General features: G+C 38.8%; 1 protein-coding gene across 1 annotated transcript in view; it reads right to left on the minus strand.

Moving 5' to 3' along the window:
* Positions 1-25,198, minus strand: part of HPGD (15-hydroxyprostaglandin dehydrogenase) — a 149,005-nt gene that overhangs the window by 61,852 nt on the left and 61,955 nt on the right. The window contains exon 4 of the mRNA XM_082243422.1: positions 189-285. Within this exon, the coding sequence (XP_082099548.1) occupies positions 189-285 (97 nt within the window). The remainder of the gene's footprint in view (positions 1-188; positions 286-25,198) is intronic.

The following is a 25,198-nucleotide window of genomic DNA, read 5'->3' on the forward strand; positions in this document are numbered from 1 at the left end:
TGCAGAATATGGATTGGGAAAAAAGTGCTTACTATTATCATTACAAACATTTAGGAAAAAAAAGAATGACTGACACAGTAATCTTTCTCATGTATTGAATACGGTAGCATGTAGCTGTATGTACTGTATACTGCATATGTGAAAACACCTCTTCATGCACTTTTCTCCTATTCTTGGCAATGTCATACCTGCTAGAGATGATATGTTGATTATGACACCTCCTTGACCTCCATTCTTCTTGTTCATGAGTTCTAGGCCAATATATGTTCCTCTAATAACTGAAATCTGAAATAGAAAATGTGGGAATGAAATTGCTAGACATCCATCATAGGATTCATTTCTAGTGCCATTTCCAGTACAGAACCTGCAATCAGAGACTGCCTACAGAGCACAGCAAGTTAAAAATGTTACGGATTGAAAACAAAACCTCTAAAGACCCATTAGAGGAACATTACATATATACAATAGCCCCTGGTAAGATGTCTATTAAGGTAGAAATAACCTATAGGTTCTTTACACCCTATTTCAGGAATAATGGTCTATGTTTGCATTATTTATGTACAGTTACTGAAATAGTAAGGCAGAGAATCAGCTGTTCTAGCTCTCTATTGCCAAAATAAAGCTGACTTTGCTATGGTCCACTAAGAGTAAAAATTTGTGCCAAATACTATACTACACTGGGCCACTGCTGTATTCTTACAAATATATAGTAATAAAATATATAAACTAATATAGCACCAAAGTAATAATAGGATTGTAGTTAGGTATCATACTGTCTTAAAACGGAAGTAAAGCCACGGATTCGGTAGTTTAAAAAAACAGTTAATGTTCCTGGCATGCCGAAAATGCTAACTGTCACATTGGTTGTGCTCTCAAACAAAAATGTCAAACCATCCAATGGTTTGCGTCATAACGGACCACATGTGCAGCATCATGGCAGCTGCAGATTAAACAAAGGCTAAGATGGCAGCTTCCTTGTCTGAACATGATAGGAGGGTTTACTTTTACTTTAAACAGAGTATACACTTTCAGTTTTTTTTTTGTTCAGCCAGAACTGAAATAAACTGAAAGATCTCCACATCAACACTAGCTTTCTCCTGCTGTGTCTTTGTAGTCTGACAGGTGGGACTAGGGGACTCCCTCCCCACCCACCAGGATATACAGATCAGCATTTGCAAGCAATAATCAAAAGCTGGTTTCTCAGCATGGTCATTTGACAGAAGCTGGTTAGACTGGTCTCTGTTGAACAGACAGCAATACAAAAGGACCGAAAGTCAGCTAGTATATTCAGTCAGGGTATACCTCAGAAGATTTTGCCTAATTTCCTGGTAAAGAAAAACAGAGTGTATGGGAAAATGTTCCCAACAGAGCTCCAGATAGCAGTAAAATCTGACAGAGGTTCTAACACTTCCCCATTCTATTCAAGACTAAACAAAAAAAAAAAAAAACTTTTGGCTATATGTAAAATTTACTAAAATTATAAAGAGCCATTTGACTCATCTTAAAATCCCCTGAAGCACCCCCACCTGCCTCTACAGTTTAGCCACATATGTCAAATTCACCTGTTTTATTAAACAAATAAAGCAGAATTTCACCTGAAATGGGAAGTTCTGCTCCCCCCCCCCCCCCCATAACTGCAATTTGTTTGTATGGGAGCGGATATCATATTCTGACAGATACCCACTGTCACTTCCGTTTTTCTGACTTAGGCATAAGTTCAGCCCCCCTCCCTGCATGCTACCTCCTCGGAAACGTCTCAGAAGGCGGAGGGGCAAGTCCAGAAGTTCAGCTCATCTCGCTTCCATCTGTGAAAGAGCAGGAAGACACATCAACTTCTTACAAGCAAGATGGATTTGCCAGGGACCTGAGGACCAGCACAGAACTGGCCCAGTTCATGACAGCGGTGAACTCTGGGACTAGTAATTGTCCCTTTATTATAAGTCCGCAGCTACAGTATTTGAAACTGCTGACTTTTAAATTTTTGAGAAATTACTTTAGTTTCTCTTTAACCATGATTATTCACTAGCATGTGTTCCTGGAAATGGCTGCCAACAATTGCTACTTTTCAAGTGAAGTGCTAATTTCAATAAAATTTACTTTTGGTGTAGCTACTGATGTGAGGGACCTGGTGTAAATTTAAATTTCACACCAGTGCAGGACCCCTACTGCTGTGCCACCCACTCTAATTTAATGACCCAATGGACTAATGCAAATAATGCAGAGCACATGGAGATGGATCCTCTAAAACACAGCAACATGGTATAGTTGGGTAGGTATAGTAGGTATATTGTGTGAATAGGAACACATAACAGAGTGGGGTTTTCTCAAATTTGACTGCAAAAGAGGAAATACCCTTTAATTATGCCTTCCCTATGCACTTGAATGCATTTCATAATGCATGAGGGGATGAGGTGGAGAACTGTAAATGTTACTTAAAGTGGTTGTAAAAAAATTACATATACTCAGTGAAGTGAATGGCCTCAGGTAATACACAGAAAATAAACAAATCCTCCTACATAAGTTGTATCTGTCTATCTGCATTCCTCTTGCAGTCCTCTCTACATCCTTTCAAAGTCCACAATATAAAAGCTTGTCTGAACTATCAGAGAAAAAGGTGACAGAGAGCGGAAGTTACTCTGCAGAGCTTAGTAAGGAGAACCCTAAAAGCTAATTGGAAGACCCCCCCCCCCCCGTCAGACAGCACACAGAAACAGAGCGAAGGCTGTCAATCAGCTGGGGGTCCCTTACCGGTCACCTTTTTTCTCTTAAAGTCAAGAAAATTTGTCAGACGGGTTTCGAGATCACAGAGGAATGAAGCAATAGATAGAAATGACACGGGTAGTGCCCTTTGAGACAAGTTCAAACTATAGAAGGATATGCTTTGTTCATATTTCATGTCTGAGGTTTACAATGACTTTATCTAAAACTGAAGTGAGTGTAACTCCTGCGCTACAAAGCAAGTGTGTATGAATCAATGGTGAAAGGGGCTGCTGCTAACATCTAATAGTGTTCTCACAGTAATAAAGTGATTGAGTGAAGTTGTGATTCTGCTCTACCCACCATGCACAAATATTGAATACCAATAGTGAAAAACTCAAAATAGCAGATTAAACACGCAAGCTATAAAGGATAAAGGATAAATCCAGCAAAATCCTATAGATACCTTAAAGCCGAAAAACTGAAAATAAATGTATCCCTATAAAACAGTGAATATGCACATATACTGTATGTACATATAGTAATGTAAAATCTGAGCATAATACTACTATAAACACTCGTCAAACAGTTGCTAGTGATATTGACTCTCAAACTGATAATAAAAATGTGACAAAGTCTCTCAAGTCCTTTCGATTTACCAGTAACTATAATGGATGTCATCTTCAGTGTCAAAATATCATCCAACACAAAACTGATTCCCAGGATGCCTATTAACGTGCAAACCACTCATGCAACCTCTGAGCTCACTGAAGTCTTACCTCCCAAAAGATGGCGCAAAGGTGTGGTAATTTATCAAGGTAACATCAATTCCAAGGTGTTCTTCCTTGGAAGGCATCTCCTTACAACTAGGGGATCTCTAGATTGGTCTCTCAGGTTCCAGTGGTATATGGGGTCAGGCTCCTTTAAAATTCTCACCAAACCTAAAGCCAACTTGTGTATGAGGAAAAAACAAAGAAAGCCTCCCATATTGTAGTATGTAACTAATAACTGCTTAATTCAGAAGAATGGCACTCACAATCTAAAAACTTGTAAAATACAGGTACCGGGATGCGCTTCAGCATAAGTCACTTCCGGTTAACGTCTGCCTCTGCTCATGCCCTACGCGTTACGTCACCATCACAAGGCTACATCAGGGGATAATCCTTTCATCAGGGATTTATTATGTGTTATGGTCTTTAAGGCAGCTATAGAATATTGCTGCAATAATCCTTTAAAGCTTGTGCGTTTTAGTTGCTATTTTTCGTTTTCCACAATTGGTATTCAATATTTGTGCATGGTGGGTAGTGCAGCATCACAACTTCATTCAGTTACAACCACTTTAAACTCAGCAGGGAAAATAAGGTTGCCTTTTTTGCCAGACAGAGCTGTGCTGTCTGGCAAAGCTGAGTTAAATCTCATGAATAGATGGAGAAATGCAAATCCTTTCGTGGGAATAAGTCCTCATGTACACTGCTGCTGATAAACGGACGCACCTGAACTCTCCTCTATGTTACCTTATCTTATCTGTCCATGTACATTGAGTCATTTATAGTCATTTAGAGGCAGTTGAGTTTTAAAGCAAAAAAATGCGCTCAAATGAAAGTTTATTGGCATTTGAAACACCAAATGCTTGTAACAGCATGAAAATATGTCTAAACGTGGTAACTCGCGTTCATAAGCATTTTGTTTATAGGTGTTAAAGGGGATACATTTCTGATAATTTTACAATGTAAAAAAGCTTCTAAATGCAAACGTCCCTAAACGCGCATAAATGCGGCATGTAAATGTGGCAAAAAAGATGTTTTTAACCGTCGGTTACTAGCTGTCAAGTTCCAGCATTCAGGAGAGGTTTTCAAACATCCCCTGTACCATTTACGTATTTTATTGGTTTGCCTGGAGTTCAGCTTTATCATGAAACGACCATTCCTTTAGCATACAAATAATTAACCTTTTCGGATTTGTTTGCATTGTGAATTGAGTCTAATCCCACAACTGGGAGGATTAAATCATTTACATCAACACCTGTGGTATCTAAGAATGATTATTAAAGTTTACTCATACCTTTATATTAAGCAAACCTATTTTTGTTTCTATGTCCTGGATAACAAAATATGCAAGGTGTTTTAATCACACCTGTTTTCTAAATATTAATATTATTCTAAAAAAAAAAAAAAAAAAAAAAAAAAAAAGGAGGACAATGCAGCCTCTCAAAAGGTATCCAACATATAGCCAATATCCTATGATCAGACTTAACATAAAGGGTACAGAATATTCTTATGAGGTTATCACTACTTAGTCATGTCTGTCAAAGTCTGACAAACTTTGCAGAGAATTGACAATTCCTTACATGTCTGAGCAGAATGTTTTTAGTGTGGTATCTTTGTTGATACAGGGATTTACATATTTCAGCAACTTTCTTTCTTTTGGGAATTCTCTCTGTGTAAAAGGTAACATTCCAAAGAAAAAGAACACAAACTGTACTTTATCGAAAACACAAGAGGATTTATTCATCATATAACACTTGGCATTTTAATCTAGAGGATATCCTTTCAGAACAAGATATAAAGCTGAGAAATTATTATTTCTAAATAAATGTTACAGGGCTTTTATTATTTTTCACTAAATACAGTAAAGCTATAATTTTCTTTTTCATCATAATTTTTACAAATGTCAGTGATGCTATAATGCTCCACAAGCATGTTTTTAATACAAAACAACTTTAATTCAATGCCAAGGTTGGCTCTCTTCTATTCACAATACTGTACTGTCTGTCCTACTAAAGATGTTTGGCCAATCAGGCTGCATCAGAAGCTGCTTCTTTCATTCATTAAAGACAAACATGCATCAGTTCTTCATAGACAATCAGGTTAAATTGCTACCTACAGGAAGATTTGGAAACCGGCAAACAAAAAAAAAAAAAGAGTGATCAGCAAGATATAAGCCCTCCCATTCCCAGCATGCTGCAGTTTTTTGCTGGTGTCCCAGAAAAGATGGACAACTTTTTCGACGGAGACTTTTACTAGCCTATTTCTCTTTTTTAGGATTGTTTCCTTCAATCAAGACTTCATCTACATGCTGCTGAGCTAAGCTCTTTATGCAGGATTGGCATATCTCAGCAAAAGCTTGGAAAGCCATACCTGAACCCCACTGGACAAAAGATCGTGAGGTCCAGTGGGGACCTTACATTTTTTTATTTTTTCATTGTTTTTGTACATATTTTTTAATCACTTTTATTGTCATCACTAGGGAAGAACAATATCCCATAGCATGGCCAGTGACAGGTTTACCTTTACTGAGACATCTGGGGTCTTCCTGAAAGCATCTGATCAAACTGAATATTGGTTTTATCAGATGCTTTTACAAGCCAGTAATGGCTTGTTTACATCTGAACGAAACCAGAAGTGACAAAATTCTCATTTCATCCAGACGAGATGATCAGGGAACTTAATTTCTATGGTAACCAGGCACAAAAGGTGAGCTACAGTCCCATGCTCCCTGGTGAAACGGGACAGCCCAGAAATGCGACGGAGGCGGGGGGGCTTCTGCCACATGTTAAAGCAATCCAGTGGCTATTTGGATGCTAAGATCACTTTTACATTAAAGCGCATCCCTGGCTGAAAAAAAAAAAAAAAAAGATAATGGGGTTTTGACTGCAGCCATGGCCCTGGCATAACCACTGAAACCTGGGGACATATGGGTACGTTCTACGGGTTGGAAGTGGTTGAGGTCTTCAATAGATATAGCAGCTTCTGATGATTGTCCCACACAATACTGGGACTAGGTCCCACCAGAGGCTGTGCCACAGTCCTAGACCTGGAAAGCACTCTGTGGCTAGCTAACACCATACACAAAAGTCTGGAAAGTGGTACAAGCAGAGCCCAATGCCTTAGGTAAAATGTCCTTTTTCTACAAAAAATAATACATGCACTTTTTTTTGCAAGTAAAATAATGTGCATTTATTATTTTTTGTATCAGATCGCTGATGTCATGCAGGTCTCCTGCCCACTGGTAGCGTATCTGCTTGCCCGTACATCCCATATGGGTAAGCCGATACTCGCTGACAGGAAGACTAAATGAACTACCACAGTGTTCCACAGCGCCATGGTAGTTAATTGAGAATTACATGCAGACAGCTGCAAAGGATGTCAGGGCTTGTAGTTCATTCCGACACACAGTAACAGCTAGGATGGTGAACTTCTTCCTGTAATGCTGCCACAGGGAGGGGCAGCTGGCGGCAGCTCCAGCGCTGGGAACGTGTAACATGTTCCACCCTAAAATCAGGTGGAACATGTTCCCAAAGGTGAACTTATCCTTTAAAAAGCTGGGAAGGAGCCCTCAGCACCTTGCCAGTGCAGGGCTTAGTCGCCATAGGAATCTGATCTCCTGATCCTCATTCTGGATCTCTCAGAGAATGATTAACCTTGGAGCTCTGGAGACGCTGACTGGGGGGGTCTTCCCATTAGGATTCACTCAGCCAAAGCAACAGGAGTAACATACAGAAGCCGTCAGGAAGGAACGAAAAGTTTTGTTGCAGCAACAGAGACAGAAAGGATTTTATCCTAAGCAGAACTCTTTGTCAAGCCTTGTCTGCTGTTCACATTTCAGGTGCAGACAATCAACAGACAGGCAAGCTTGGACAACTGGGCCTGGACCCTGGAGATTTGACCCTACACTTGGGACACTGAATGTAGGATTCCTGGTCTCCAGGTTCAAAAACAACAAGACAGGTATGTCTCCAGATGCAGGGATCCTTTGGTGGCCCCACCAACATGTTCTCTAATGTCTCTGCTTTAAAAAAAAAAATATTACCCCTACCATTGCTGACTTTAAAGTTTTCTGATCTTGGCTTCAATAGCTAGTGAGAACTGGCCTGGAAAAACATGGACCCAGTGATGTGAAGTGAAGTAGAGTCATCCTGCATATCTGTTTTAGGTCAGTCATACAATAGGTAGGGATGTTAAAATCAAATTTGGCCACCCCAACAACAAGTCATCAATGTTTTTTTTTGTGCATGTTCGTTTTAAAGTAAGCTTCTGTTCTGCTCATGCAGCCCCCCCACCCCCACAAACACACAACTATACTCACTCTTCCTTCGCTCTCCCACTGTCCAATTCAGCTGCCTGGAATGAAGAGAAATACCCAGTACTTTTAGGTTTGGGAAACATGTGTCTTCCTCCTATGATGCAGTGCTAGGTGAATCAATAGGCACCAGTGCTCTCATGTGCGGGCAGCAAGTAATTGCTGAGCCCTGAATAAGCTCCAACCACAGTGACTTAAATTTTTAACAGGGCTTCTTTTCTTTGCTCTCATGGGCAAAAGTAGTGTGGAAGTAAAAGGCTGGTAAGTATAAGTAGTGCTAAGGGCCAGAAATAAAAATAACCTGTTGGTTTTCTCTGCATGCACAAGTCCACTTTAAATAGGCACCCAAGAGTAACTTCAAAAAATACCATTGTCTCTGTGTCTTGCTATATTTAATTAAATGTAATACATTTGATTTAAAACAGAATTGCAGTAAGCATGTGTCCAGACTATTCACATATTGACATACCCTGAGCAAGCAGTAAACGCACTTTAAACATCCCACATTCATCAGTAGCTATAGGCATTGTGAACAAAATTAAACTTCAAAATTCAAAACAGAGAAATTTAAATTTAAAGCTTTCCCCCCCTATTTTCTATGGCAGCAGAAATAACTGGAAATTTAGCATTCTAATGTAAATAAATAGCAGGTGCTGTAAATTATTAGCAACCAAATGAAATTCAGATTCAAATTCTTAGTTGTGATTTTTTAAGATATTTGAGGATAAATGACTTTACAGTAAATGCAGCTAGGCAAGTCCGTGATTACTTTTTTTAAAACAGCTAGTTTACTGATTAACACATTTATGTAAATATAGTCTGCACACAGGTACACATAAAGGATTTCTAAATCAACACTTGGTAAAGGAAAGAAGAATATTTCTTTATTATTTTGGCAAACAAGTGAAATAAAAAAAAAAAAATGTCTGGGAAGGCAGTAAAAAAGACGTATGTAGATTCTGTATTTTTTTGCAACCTGTCAAACAACAAGTACAGAAATCTCAAGACATTTTTCCAATGTCAGAGCTTTCATCCCCCCCCCCCCCCAAAAAAAAAAAAAAAAAAAAAAGACACCAATTCCCACATTAATTGCTTCCAGGAGAATTCAGAGGGGGGCAGACCATGCATACAAGTAATTTATTTCAGAACAATCAGTGATGTGCATAATTAGACTCCATCTAATTTGACTGCAGTGGGACATTGATCGGTTGATCTGGGAATCCCTTGTTTGCAGAATCATAGTCACAGGATTCATTTTCTCAGAATGGAAAAAAGAAGAAAAAGTTTTTTGGCACCCAGAGAATTTTACTCAGAGCTTCAAGTGTAAAAAAACAAAAGACATGGGCATGTAGGCTATGCCCCTTCTTTGTATGTCTTTGAAATGTTTAAGCTTTGTTAAAGTAAAAATATTAGAGGCAGAAATATGAAACAGGTAAAGGTGTATTCTCTTGAAACAAATACCCACACAAATACAATAGTCTATTGCTTATTAGCGTTTTAGCTGCTATATGTTATTGATTTGAAGCATTGACTATTTCCGTAAAAAGATGGAAGAATATTCACATAAGAAGCTTCAAAGGGTAAAGGTGATTGCATCGACTTCCTGAGGTTGATTTACAAAAGGAATAGAGCAAAGTGGCAAAATGAATGCTCGCGGAGCTTAAAAATAAGGTGAAACCGTAACCCATTAGGGGTGACCAGGAGGACATCATGGCCTTGATCCTCCCAGTCTTCAATCCCGCTGGGGCTCTGCCTCCACGTTACAATTCTCATGTCTTGCATCTGGTAGTCATGTTTTGTACCTATATATATATCCTTTGTTATGCACAATTATATGTTTGGACACTGATCTACTCATCCATATTGTATATGTTGTATGTTCGTAAAATAATAAAAATATTTTGAATAAGAAATATACATAGCTGGACCAATATAAGTATGCAATAAAGAACATACCTGGAGTTCAGCTTTAAAGCCCAAAAAGAAAAAAAGAAAATAAAGGTGAAACCGTATTCAGCCAATGCTGGCAAAAATCTTTTTTTTTTTTTAAATCTCCTTTACACATGATTTTGTATTCAAAGTTAACTTCGATTTTACTCTCATTCACTTTGCAAAGTAAATTTACACTCTTTAAGCAAATATTTGCTTTGCGAAATGAACAACCTCTACTCCTTTAGTAAATCAACTCCAGTAAAGTTCAACCAGAAAAAATAATAAATGTAATAGGTGGTACTTAGACAAAGTACCAATAATCTGTTGCTGCAAGTGCCGCTTGCAAATCTTCATCCTTCCTGTGGGGGTTGCAGTACTCCTGGAAAAGGTTTTATTTTCCATATTTCCACTTTATCCTCATTTACCCTGCTTTCTTCATGGGTCAGTGATATCTCATCTTTTATTCTCTTTTCAAACTCGTACTGTTGACGTCCTTGGTCAAACATAGAAGTGCCAGCATTTCGATAAGATTTGTGCACAGGCTCACGACTAACAACATTTTGTGTAGTAACCATATAGTACAAATAAGCATTACTTGATTACCAAAAAATCTTTACAATTTGCTGTGATGCAGTATTTTTTAAAGTGTTTTTTTTGTTTTCAATTTTCTTTTTATTAAAGTTTTTACAAAACTATGTAAAGCAGCAGCATATTACTGGAATAGTAATGTTCCTCAACAAGTGTCTGTGTTAGATAATCTGACCTTGCTTTGTTTATATACATAATTTGGTTTTTATCCTATCCATGTTCATATTATCTCTGCCTATTGTTGGTAACATATATTATTGTATGAAAGTTTAATCAGAGATTTTGTTTGTGCCAGTTAAAGTCATTTGCTGAATAATACAAAAAAAATATATAGTAAATCTGTTGCCAGGTTATGAACATTTAAGTTAGTACTATATTCCTGACTAATCTAAACAAAAATAAAAATTGTATTTGCAACATCCCCTATTCATGAACAAAATATTCACTAATATCAGGTGGGTGTGCTCCCCTAAATATATTAAAAGAAACAACAAGGAGAACATATGCACACTCAATATATCAAAAAAATGTTTTTACGCAAACATGGATATACCAATATAACAAACCGCCCTTCCCCCTATTATGATAAAACAGATAATGGTTTAATAATTCTCCCAGTAGACCAATAGGTGGAAATACCATAGGACATGTATCCAGGAGAGAACACACATTTATTTCAAGCCTCCATTCCCTGGATTCATGCAAACTGGACATCTGTATTGTACAAGACAAATGGACAGATATATGGACTGATATGCACACCGAAGCAATTTAGCATTTCCACGCTGAGTGTTAAAATACAATAAGTGCATGAATTCAGGAAACATTCCATAGAAAAAAGTCTGACACAGCGTATAGGATCATGCTCCCACTGATAAGCACATATTGTTGTATTGCAAAGTGGTTTAATGGTCATACACACGGTGAGGTTTAATCCAACACATACAACATATGAATGTGAAAGCATACAATAATACTTAGCCTCCCATATTAATGAATGTCTGTGCATGGATTCAAATCTTCCCAATGAAGGGAAGCAGTAAAATCCTCATAAAGGGTAACATGCTGGTCACAGAACTTCACTGATCTACATATCCATCCATGTGGGTACAGTCCTGCCCCAGGAAGAGAACTAAATTGACATGCTTCATTCTATCAGGAACTTTCTTGGGAAGCATTCAGCCTGTGTGTGCACTGACTTAAATATCCCCATCCATTTCTCATCTATAAAAAGTACCATAATACTTATGTCACCACCAGGATATCAGTATAACTCAATTTTTTGAATGCTTAACTCCTTAAGCATTCCAAAAAAATGTAATTCTTTATTTAACTATTTAAGGTACTGCAGCTATAAATCCAAAAGCATTCCCATGGTAATAAAACATGATTAAAAACACCATGTTTTGGACTATTTTGTAATAAATAAATTTACTTCACTTTTAAGCCTTTTGGTGATCCATTATGATACTTAGCAAAATGTTCACCCGAACAGCTTTTGTCTTTTTCTGACAAATTTCTCTTTCAGGTGTTCCCCTATGCAAATTCTCAACAAGTCTTTTCATCTTCCCAATATATGACAATCCACAGGGACATTCAATCTTATGAACATTCTGCTTAATGCACAATTAATAAAATTATTATTATGTTGTATAAAAACAAATTGACATCTTCAATTAATTCTGTCTCAAATCTGTCACTGTGTTTCACATACTGGCAGATGTCACAACTACAGCTATACAACTATAGCTATACATTCCTCTGAAACCCTTTCTATTTATTATTAAATTTTTAGGGCCCTGAAACTCATTTCTAACAAGGGTTTTTTTTCTTTTTTGCTGTCACACAAGGGTGGAGGCAAACTATTTTAGCTATATCAGGGTCCATCTGTAGAATCCTCAAATTTCTCTTTAGAATCCCCTTTAGATACCCCCAATGAGTAACATATTTTGTAATAAATCATGTTGGTTGTTCTTCTAATTTCTAGATCCAACATCCCCATTCTTCAGTAGGTCAGCCCTATTTTCATGCAATGCTCATCTGAAATCTCTTCTAATACACTTATGGGGATAACCATGAGCTCTGAATCAGATAAATCATTGGTTTCTGCCTGAAAGCTCTCCATCTTGGAGCAATTCTTACTTTTCTTTAGGAACTGACCCACTGGAATTGATGAGATTTGCGTTGGTAGATCATGTCTTGTGGTTTGAAGGGAGATTTGCTAGCCATGGGCTTCCTATACATACCTGTACCAAGTCTCTCATCCTCTTTATACATTTTAACCCTCTCATGCATAGTGACCACTACAGTGGACAGCTATTTAAAAGCGGTTTCCGATCATAGGTTCTGATTGTATGGTTGCATATTACCCATTACAGTGGACTCTACTAAAAAGCCATTATAAGTGCAAGAAAATGTTTTCAAAACCAAGATGGACAACAGAAATTCAGAAAGGCTGAGCAGGTTAGGTTATCTTGCCAATACTTCTATAGGAGGAGATCCATGAAGGTAAAAAAATATGGCATCATCAAGTAACACCTAAATAAACATATTGTAGGTACATTTTACTAGTATCAATTTTATCTTGGGTGGAAATTACAATTAATCAACTGTCCACTACATTGGGCATCGTGCATCACATGGTTATATTTCAGCTACAGTTATTCTATTACTAGGACTTTGTTTTTAAAAATAATAAAGTTGCAGTAACTTTTTTTGGCTGTAAATCAATTTATTTTTTTGCTATTAGAATGTAATTTGCAGCTTTTGTAACAAAAATAACATATTGTGCAGATAAGTTCCATTATGTGAGCAAGGCCTCATGCACATTGTATGCTTTGTTCCTCCTGGTAGTAGCATTTTAGCTTAAAAAGCTTTTGATGCTTGTAAACACGTATACTGCATTTAGGCACATCAAGTGTTTTGGCGTTGATCCATTTTTTTGTGCCAAAACTTGGCTGCTCCTGGATGCGCTGGTAGTGGGCTTTTTTCTGCATCTAAATGCCCCTGCCCAAAAGCTCCTCTAAATGCTTATGTGTGCATGGAAACATAGGCTAACATGCAGGGGCAATAATAAGCAAAAAAAAAAGCAAAAAAAAAATCCAGATGCCCCTAGAAGCAACGTTAAAAACATCCAATGTGAATGAAGCCTAACAGTTAATGCCTTTATATTTTGTAGAGCTCATGTACAGAATGTGATAGAAAAGCCTAAAGGAGCAAATATCATCCAAGTTGTTTCTTCAGTTAATACTTCAAACGCATGCAGTCCACTCAACATGTAAAGAGCTCTATGGAAAAAGAATGTTAAAAAAAAAAAAAAAGGAAGTTACATTTTTTTCTTTTTTTTACGCCCAAAGAGTAATAAACCCTGAGGATAAAATCCAGACTGGCTTTCATAATTCATGCATGAAAGGGTTAAATTAAAATATGTGATCTTTTGCATACTTGCCGTAAATGTTAGAAATATGTTCAAATCATTCTTATTAAGCTCCTGAATGAATTCTCTCAACTGGGCCTCACTCCACCTCTACACCACAAACAAGTCATCTACAAAGCCTAGCCATTGGGTAACATGCTCTTTGAAACCCCTGGATTGGTACATCACCAACTCCTTCCACCAACCCAGATGCAAACATTCATAGGCCAGTGCTCCAATGGCCATGCCCCATTTTTGCCTTCAAATACAAAAAAACCTTTTCTCAAGATCAAAGGCCTTTGATAAACTCATTATGATCGTAATGATCATCAAACCCTTTGAACCACCAATTTAGAAGGTTTTGACATGCAGCCACACCCACATAATGTGGTATGAATATGCATAAAGCTTCCACATCTAGGCCAACAAACCAGCAATCATCTTGTATTATCATGCCTTCCAATTTCTTTAGGACATCTCCTGTATCTTTTCTATTAGATTTTAAATGTTTCACAATGGGCTTTAATTTTTTATCCAAAAATCTGCCCATTCTATCCATTGGGCTCCCCCCCAATGTTTCACCACTTGACCTCTGGAAGGCTATACCCTCTTCATGACCAGGCAATTTTTTGCTATTCAGCACTGTGCTACTTTAACTGACAATTGCAAGTTGCGTTTATGCAAAAATATTTTTTGCTATATAAAATGAAAAAAGACCCAAAATTTTGAAAAAAAAAAAAATATTTTTTATAATCTTTAAAAAACATATCCCTTGTCTAGTACCATTGGGTATTTGGATCGGTTTTGAAAGCATGCCTGATGTGAAAACTTGTGCAGATGGGTTAGTATATAGGGCCAGAATTGCAGTGAATATGCAGTCTTTAAAGCCAAATTTGCGGAGAACACTCAAGATACCGCAAGTGGACCCTATCAAACATCTTCTCTGCATCAAGGGATAATAGCAGATCTGTTCTGTTAGTTTCAGCATGGTAAAAAATACTGATAAGCCTTCTGGTAGCATCAGATGTTTGGCGTCCTAATGTAGAGCCTCACTGATCTCGATGTATCAGTGACGCCATGATGTTGACTTTTCTATTGGCGATAATTTTGGTATAGATTTTTATGTCAAGGTTAAACAATGAGATTGGGCCAAAGTTCTGCAGCACATGTCACAGTTTTGGGCTTGGGCCATTTTCCATAGCGAGGCACGCTTTGCCGGGTGGTTTAGAACTTGGCGTTTAGGGAGAGTTTGTTAACAGTCATTGTGATATATACAGTGGCTGGAGAAAAGTAGTTAACGTTCACAGTTGAGAAGCAAGGTAGTGGGGATCTCCCGACACTGGTGTTGGCTTTGGCTGGTTATGATTTTAACTTCAGGGTGGTCAGAAACTGTTATATAGGTGGTGAGTAGAGAACAAACTAGGAAGAAAAATTGGTATTAGTCAGATCAAACTGGATAGTGCTAAATTAAAAAAGATAAACCAGATATCCATATATAGCCAAGGGAACATTGTAGGCTGCTGGGTTAGTGTGGTGGGGGTAAAAGTTCACTGTAGGGATATGGTTGAGCATAGTGCTGGAATGGAGATATTTGCATCATTAAGGAATTTACTGTTGTAATAACACTTGAGCCTGTGTTTGTATTTTTTGAAGATGCCTGCCAGGCGGGAGACTTCTTGGATGTCGCTGAGGGTAAGGAGTAATCCTGTGGGAGATCCAATATGATACCCTGTGATTGCAGAAGTCTCATACCTCCCTCCTGTGTGGGGACAGTATGAGAGGCTCAATTTTGTGTGTTCACTAGGGTAGCAGGATAGCACAATCTGTAAGTGATTTTATGGTTATACAGCGCTTTGGTAATTGATGTGAGTTGCCTTTGCATTTGGAGGGTGTATTGCGATAAATCTGCAAAGATTTGTACATGCATGTAAGGATTTTGGTAGGGTGTGCAAAGCCCTCACTTTGGAAAGCAGCTGCTCTTTTACCCGGAAAAAAGTATCTTCATGAGTACATCTCTAGGGACAGAATCCGCCAGATGTTGAGGCTTTTGAATGCAATGAATACATTCTATAGTGAGCTTTAATCTATGACACTTCAGGCAGAAGAGCTGCTATCATGTCATAGGCATACCTGTGGAGATCATGCGGCTGTGCAGATTCTGGGATGCCTCTCAGCTTAACAATGTTGCATTGGGAGTGGTCTTCCAGATCTACTAGCTTCACTTTGTTCCATAGTTGGTCATCATGACTTTTGTCATAGGCATCTACCAGATCATTTACTGTGGTAGTACATTCCTCAATTTTATTTATGATATTATGTACACTCTGTCCCATTGTGTGCTTTTCAGAGGTGAATTTGTGAATGAGAGGAAAAGTTAGCTAGCAAGGAGGATTGCAGTAAAATCAGCATGTCTTTCCTAGTGGTGTCTATGACAGGTTGTCCTGATGTATCAAATGTAGCCATAGAAGATTGTAATGCTCTACTGGAGTGTATGGGAATAATCCCTGGACTCACCTCGGTTGTGGGCTATCCTCTTCCTAAGCTTTGGCTGAACTGCCCGATATAGGGCTGGCTGCTATGGAGTTATCTGGGCAAAGGAGAGCTACCGTGCCATCTGATTGTCCCTCATAGACATCTGGTAAATCAGTGAGGGATGCCCGAGGAGCCGGAGACTGAGGTGGCGGCACCATCTTGGTTAAATTCTCTTGCAGGCGCCAGCCTGAGGAAGAAGGCTGTGAGCTTCTGCGGCCACTGCTCATCTTTCCTCTTGTGGGAATTGGCTCCTGGAAGTGTTGCTGCTGAAGGGGGAAACCTGGATAAAGTGTATAGGTGTGGGATCCCTTTGTTTTCGCTCCGGTTCTCCGTCCAGTTTGCAGAGCTCTCATCTTAGGTGGCCATCTTGAGCGCACACAAGCTACGCCCTGTATTCATTTTTAAGGATAGATTGCTCCTCAATGCCACCAGCTACAAAGGTCAGTGAGTTTTTGTTTAAAAGATCATGTATGGATTTTTAGAAATTTGTAATGTTTGAATGTTCATAGCCCAGGTCACTTTGGAAAATTACGATTTTACTTTAAAGAATAGAAGTTGTAAAGCATTTTAATCTCTTGGGCTCTTTCATAAACAAGGAAGCAACTAGTAGTGCCAAAATACTCTTCAAAATAGCACTTGGTAGCTGCACTTTTAACAAAGTATTCAAAAGGTAAAGAAATTACACTCAAAGCGAAGATCAGACTCATCCATGCACTAGTTTTTTCAGTTGTAAATTATGGCTGTGAAAGATGGACACAACGGAAACAGGACAGTAAGAAGATTGACTCACATGGATAGCCCATAGAAGTAAACAGATCAATCTTTGAAGAGATCAAACTGGCTATGTCACTAGAAGCCCAAAATGATGAAATTACAATGATCCTATTTTGGTTACACTGTCAAAAGATAGAGATCATTGGAGAAGGAAATAATGTTTCAGAAGATCGAAAGAACCAAGCGAAGAGGGAGCCCAGCTACTGGATGGTTGGACAGACACTGGAAGATCTCACCATACTAGCACAAAATCGAACTCTTTAAATCTCTCATTCATCAAGTCGCTAGCACTCTAACCCGAGTTGATGGCACTTTATTATTTGAGCATTCATAACTCTGCCACAGGTCACTTTAAGCACAGAAACAAAGAAACAGGTGGCAATCAGCTTCACTTTTCACGTTTATTGTCTTCTTTCAAGTTATGTCTTATCCTTCGACTTAAATGAAGACTCTGAAATAATTAGCCTGTAAAGAGACACACATCTACTGTGGGTCTCTGTACTGATACATCATGAACATTAATTATTTGATATTAGATCGCCTATCTCTTCCCCCATTATCAGCTTCAGAAAATGCAGTGCTTCTGAAGTTCTGAATAATGACTTGGCCCGAACATCATCCCAGCTGATACCGACACAGATGTCAAAATTAATGAGATATGTGGGATTTATATTATGTTTTGGAGTGCTTACTGAAACAGATTATAAATGCAAACTTGTTAACAAGAATTTTAAAGTTAGAGCCTTTGAAGTGGAAATCCAGTCAAACTATATCAAAACCTGCTCCCTCCCCCAGTTCAAGCCTATTCTAACCACCCTGTAAAGGAAAGATGTCTATGCTTGCTTATACTGAAGGTGCTGGCTTCCTGCACCTGCTTCAGTGTAGGAGTCAGGACTCTATCTGCAGCCGACGCTCACAAAGACCTGCCAGTATCTTACATAGCCGGAGGAATGCCCGTCTGCACGCACACATGCATGCTGGGGCACAGGTGTGGGCACGAATACGTGCTGACGCACAGCCAGCCCAAACGGCCTTTATAAGGGAGTCAGTTCCTCTCTGGGATTGCTCGTTTATCTTTGGCTCTCCGGTGCATTTGTTCCGGTTACCTTTCATCTGTGGATACCTGTTACCAACTCTGCTAGCCCGTGGACCTGCCTTCTGCCTGCCTCCTGATCTGACCTTGGCTTGTTATATAGACTCTTATCCTGCTCTTCTGTGTATGACCTTGGCTACCCTCTTGACCACGCTTGCTCTTATGCACATCCAGAACCTGACCCTGACTTTGAACTGGTTTCTCTCCTGGCTCCTGCTCTGCCTGAATCCTGCTACTTCCCATGGGTGCCACATGACTGCAGAAATTATCCCGGTGTCTCATCTGACAATACTTCAGTCAGAGCATTTCTGCATACAAATCCAGCAGGTGACCCATGCTTCTTTGAGCCCGACTACTCCTGTTCCACCTTCAGGGAAGTCTGGAACTTAGCCGCAAGGGAAGCCCTCTCTCCATTGGCCTCCAGCACCAGGTACGTGATAGTAGAGGTGGGAGAGCAGACAGTGGATGCCCCATAGTAAGCCTATGGGTGACGTTACCGCCTAGGCTCTTCAGCTGTTATTGGAGATCTCTCCTCTTCACTGAAGCTGGCCGCTGGAGAGATCATGTGACTGGACCAGAGCGCCCTCAGCACAGGTAAGTATAGACATCTTTCCTTTACAAGGTAGATAGAATAGGCTGAAAATGCGGGTAGGAGCAGGTTTAAGTATAGGTAGGATTTGACTGAACTTAATTTAAGCCATATATCTGTGCTTTCCGTTAAAGACAAAGTTAAAAGTATCTGGATTTATGGAATATAAATCATTTGTTAATTGGATATTGAGTGCTCCCAAAACGAAAAACAGCTATCTTGTACGACATTCAAACTTGCTTACATTCTCTGAAAACGTATCTCTCTCTCCAATCCATTCGGTGACTGCTGTGTACTGAGTCATCATTGGATGGCTGGATGCACAGAAACACTGTACCCAGCTGATCTGATTGTCTGGATATCTTATGATTGCTGTGATTGTGAATGGGCACAAAACGAAAAGAGCAGCAGCTTCATTATGTTGCTGTGACTCAAATCTTTTTTTTTTCAACCCTTTACACCCCCCCCCCCCCACACACACACACATATTAGCCACAGCACAGTTAATACAGTCCCTATAGACCAGTAGCATTAACCCCCAACATCCATTATCCTGCCCATCTGTACATTAACCCCTTAAGCTCCATCCTGCCACTGTATGCGACCAGTACATCAGTACATTAACCCCTTCCCTGCCTTTTTCCTCTGTGCATGCCCTGTACATTGCATGTGTCTAGTGCACTTTTAGCAGCTCTGTGATTAGCTCCCTCAATACTGGCATGTTTCTTCATTTTCAAATAATGGTGACAAAAAATGTGATCACCTTGGGATGTCTACTTTCCAAAAAAGGGTCATTTTTGAAATTTTCATACTATTCTGGCATTTATATTTTAACAAAATTTAAGGGAAAGCAGTTATTAAATACCACAAAAAGAAAGCTCTATCTGTCTCAAAAAAGGATATAAAAATACAGTAATTTTGGTACACTGTTTTACTACAGAGTAAATGTTAGCCAAACTGTCTGAAAGCTAAAAAATGGCCTGGCAATGAAGGGGTATTAAAGGCTGGTACACAAGTATTTATTACAACACAAAAATAACATAAAAATGAGATATTATAGAAAATGCTAAAATATCAAAAGATATCTACTTTTAACAAACATTTAGATACGTTCACTCACATACTTCGAGATAAACTCCTACTCCCTGGTGCTCTCTACAGTCACTGATTCTTTGTGGACTGTGAATAAAATACACCACCCAAGTTAAAGGGAACAGATGCAAAGAAGACACCTAAAGAAGAATGGCAGCACTTTAACTACAATGCATAGGATCCCTCCTGCGACCCCTCTTTCTGGCATCTGACAATGCTATTTGGGACAATAGTGTGACTGATGTGTAATCTTTAAGTGTATGTCTAGGCAAAATTTAGTTTCTTAGTTTTGGATGGAGTAGGAAAGCAGTATAACCCCCTATCTGTTATTTTTATTTCTTGCAATCTGGGACATATATATATATATATATATATATATATATATATATATATATATATATATATATATATATATATACACATATATATGGCTACAGTAACACCGTTAAACGATGGTATGCATGTAGTGAACAGTGTATTATTGAACAGCACACATTAAAATCCTTCTAATGGCTTTACAACTGTCCAGTTTTTTCAGATGTAACCAAAGCAGTAAGGCAACTAATAGACATGGACATAGCAACTGCATTTAAAAGGCTTGTGATTAAACAAGAAAGAAAAGCTGGATTGCTAGAAGCTACAAATATGATTTAATAGTGCTGTGTTAAAGGGAGGCTCCTGGGCAGCTAGGAATGTTTTCTGTTTATTATAAGGGACTGGCACATTTACAGTGATTGAACCATGATAGACATTTTACACAGGCAGTCTGACACTGATGAATATTTTGTGTACATAGTGCAAATTCTGAAAAGATGTATTCCAAGATAACAGCTTTTTTTGCATAACAGCAAAATGTGCTTTGGACATACTCAAGTATATATCCATCCATAGGTTTCATATCAGGGCTTCTCAAATGTTTTACCTTGGAGGAACCCTTGGCAAAAAATTTGAGATCTCGGGAACCCCTGAAAAATCTTTTTACAAATCTACAGCTCACAGAACATTGGATTTGATCAGTGGACTGTAGATATAACAATTATTGTGGAAATAGCATTAAATGTCAGGGTCTCTTAACTGGGGTTCCTCGGAAGCCTAGGGTTCCATGAGAAGTCCCTGGGGGTTCCGCTGCAAATCAACACTGTGGTGGATGTATATACACCCAATGTGGTTTTCAGTGCTTACTGACAAGGAGTACTGTCAGTGCACATTGATACGTATTACCTCCGCTGTAGCTGCTTGAACTCAGAGGGGAGCATTGGGAGGAGTGGAGAGAGTAGGAGCAGAGAGAGTAGGAGCACATCACTGAAGCAGGAGGTTAGATGCTGTGTATGACAGTGCTGAATGTAGACTGCAGAGAGAGGGAGCAGAGAGCGGCAGCACTTGGCTGGATCATACTGAATGTAGGAGGAGGTGAGAACATAATAGCCACATGGACCAAATTTCTGCTCCTCCTTTCCATTGTCTGCATTCAGCAATGCCATACACAGGATGTCTCATCCTGTTTCAGCCACGTGCTCCGACTCTCTGCTCCCTCTCTCCTCAGTCTGCATTCAGCACTGCCATACAGGGCATTTCATCCCATACACAGCATCTCACCTGCTGGCGCTCTCTACTGCTCCCGGTGCTGCCCTCTGTGCGGATTACTGACCGCCATAACTTTCCTCCAATAGTGTCATGGTGCAGTGATGTAATCACTAGGGATGATCGAACCTTTCAAAAAGTTAGGTTCGGCCAGAACATCCGAACTTCCCGAAAGTTCGGCCCGGATTTCAGAACCCCATTGAAATCAAATGGGACCCGAACTTCGGTAATCAAAAAACACAATTTTGAAGCCATAAAACCCAATAAATGCCCCTAAAAAGTGCCTAGGGTTCTGGGTCATACCCCAGGGACTATTAATCACACAAGAAAAAGTTCTTAAAAATTGTCATTTTTGATAGAGAGCCAGATTTAGTATCTGGGGGGGTCAAAAAAGTGTACCTGTGAAGTTTCAGCTCTGTAGAATGTTCAGAACCATAAAAAAGATCATTTGTATTAGGTCACTTATAGAACAAGATAGTGGCTTCTCTCTTTTCACACCTTGCCGGTTTAGCAGCAAGCGTTTTTTTGGGCATTTTTTGGGGTCTTTTGAGGCAGGCAAAAACATCTGAACTTGTGTATATGGGTATATATACACACATACTTATATGTATATATACACCTAGACATATATAGGTGTGATAGTAGCAGAAATATATGCTTGCGCTAATGAAATCATTTACACTAATATGGCTCCGCTCCTATAACACCTATATATGTGTAAGTGTAAAATACATATAAGTATGTGTGTATATATATATATACCACTATACACAAGTTCAGATGTTTTGCCTGCCTCCAAAGAACCCAAAAAAATGCCCAAAAAACGCTAGCGCCAAAAAAAAAAAAAAAAAAAAAGAAACGCCCAGGTGTGTTGTTGCAGGCATGTTTTGGGGGTTTTTGGAGGCAGGCAAAACATCTGAACTTGTGTATAGTGGTATATATACACACACATACTTATATGTATTTTACACTTAGACATATATAGGTGTTATAGGAGCGGAGCCATATTAGTGTAAATGATTTCATTAGTGCAAGCATATATTTCTGCTACTATCACACCTATATATGTCTAGGTGTGTATATACATATAAGCATGTGTGTATATATACCACTATACACAAGTTCAGATGTTTTGCCTGCCTCCAAAAACCCCCAAAAAATGCCTGCAACAACACACCTGGGCGTTTTTTTTTTTTGACGCTAGCGTTTTTTTGGGCATTTTCTTGGGTTCTTTGGAGGCAGGCAAAACATCTGAACTTGTGTATAGTGGTATATATACACACATACTTATATGTATTTTACACACACACACATATATAAGTGTGATAGGAGCGTAACTATATTGGTGTTAATTATTTCATTAGCGCAAGTAGTGTTTTCTGCTCCTTTCACACCTATATATGTGCAGGTGTATATATACATACATGGGTGTGTATATATACCCCCTATATACATGTTCAGATGTCATCCCTATAGACGCCTGCAGCCAAAAAGCAAGCTGACAGGGGCGAAGCCATATTACTGCAGCGAAAGTGACTTCTCTATAGCGGTCACCCTGATATGAAAGGGTTTGGTCACCCTGCCATAGCAGTCAGTGTCAGTTCACCCTACACTACATTACGGTCACCCTGGCACTTAACACTTTCCCTACAGAAACTAAATTTTTGCATCTAATTAAAGTGTAAAAGAGCACCCTAACTACACTAGATATCCCTTTCCTCACACTAATAAATGCTAAATGACACTTTTAAAGTAAAATTAACAGAACTGCTTCCACTCTCTTCCATGTCCCTGTATAACAATGCTAGGAATTTGGCGGGGGCTATCTTATATACTGGGGGGCGTATTCACTAATGATTGGACTATGGACCCCCTAGTCACTCCAATCACATTCCTAGCATTCTCCTGCCCCCTCAATTGGCTTTTGCTAATGGTTCTGGTCCAATCACTTTTAAAGCCCATTTCCTGGCTCATTACATTTTGGGCGGTTCTGGTTGCCGAATTCCGAACTTTTTCAGCAAAAAGTTCTAAATTCGGCCGAACCTCGAACAGTCAATGTTCGGGTCGAACCGATGGTCGACCCGAACCGTTCGATCATCCCTAATAATCACTCCTATTTCATGAAGAGAAGAGATCGTGAGCCAGTGTATTGATCTGGCCTTTAGAAGTGTGCTTCAGTGATGTGTTCCTGATCTCTTCACTCCTCCTGGTGCCACCCTCTGAGTTCACAGAAGCCAGAACTACAGAGAAAGCATTGGGTATCAATGCATGCTGACAGCACTCACTGTCAGTGCACATTGACAACAATATTGAGTAGATAACAGTTCATCCATCACAATGCTATTTTGGGCGGGACCCCTGGAGACTTTTCGCTAAATCCCAGTTGAAAAACCCTGTTTTATATGCTTAGTATGTATGACATATGTTTTCCATCTATCTTTTATTTACACGTTCTTAGATGTTCACTTAAAAATGAACAGCATGTTCAAAATGCAGCTTTATGAGAAAATACAGAAACAAGTGATATAAAAGTGAGCCAGACTTCTTGACTTTTCCTTTTTGGAAACACCCATATATTCCTGTGGACTGTTCACTTGGGGGTTGCAGTCACAGAAATGCAAAAACAAAACTATGCTTTTTCTTTTTTTTTTTTGATCAGTGTTAGTTTAATAGGAATATTATTTTGTTACAAAGCATTACAAAATGAATTTAAAAATGAAATAAAGTTTCTTTTTTTAATTATATTCTTTTTTAAATGTGACATTAAAAAAGAAAAAAAATAAGAACAAAACAAATATAAAATTAAAAAAAGTTAACATATTAAATGATCTCCTTTGTCCCCCCCTTCCCCCACCCCATTTCTCCTTCTATCCCTATCCACCCTTTCTGATTTTGATCCAGAACCACCCCTTTTATTTAATAACTACTGTCATAATTTCTCCCCACAGATTAGTAAGGATGGTTTATAAATAATAATTTCTTTACATTAAAAAGGCTGTCTCTAGCTTTTAAGAATTTGTTTAAGCCGACAATAATCAATAATCTGCAGCATGGAATACACAAAAAGGATTTGCTCTTTTTTGTTTTAGTCTGGATCTTTGTTTTCTGGAACTTAGTTTACCTCCTTCCCTGTTGTTCCTATTCCAACTCTTCTACTCTTATATGCACGTACTTGCCAACTCTGCCAACTACCATCTCGGATCTCCCTCCATCTATAACCCTGCTTGGATGGTAGCCAACAGGATGATTTGTTTTATAGTTTTGAACAAAATATTCTTTGACTAGCTGCAAAGCCTGGCATGACTGAATTCAAATTCATATCCGCTTTGTATTGTATAGTTTCACAAAACTTCTCAATAAAGTTCTTGTTAACTAAATACTAATGATCAATAAAAAAGTAAAAAAAGGAGGAAAAATTAGTTCATTAGGGCTGATTAGTGTAAACTATGGGTTAATAAGGGGTTAAAGAGGCAAATTTTATGTAAAAAAAAAAAAATATGTTTATGTATATGACCATACGCATATATGTGGCCCCAGTAGTGGGCCTTGGCTCCGAGTGGTCGCACATTTGCGTAAATTAGAGAAAATACAAGTGTGTCTAGAGTGCCCGCCCTGTTACCGGTGGCTAACGGAAAGCTCCCGATCATGTGACAGCCAATCACGGTCGCCACATGATCATAAACCCTGCCCCGTCATCCGCCATCCTAAACTACTTAAGGGGCTGGGAGACGGCAAGAGGTTAACTGAGATCATCACCTGCAGACTGAATCTTTGATCTGCAGATGAATGAAATAGAGTAGATACAAAAGTAAAACTTATTGTGCAG

Source organism: Pelophylax lessonae (genome assembly GCF_965119305.1).
Source record: "Pelophylax lessonae genome assembly, chromosome: 1".
Taxonomy (NCBI): Eukaryota; Metazoa; Chordata; class Amphibia; order Anura; family Ranidae; genus Pelophylax; species Pelophylax lessonae.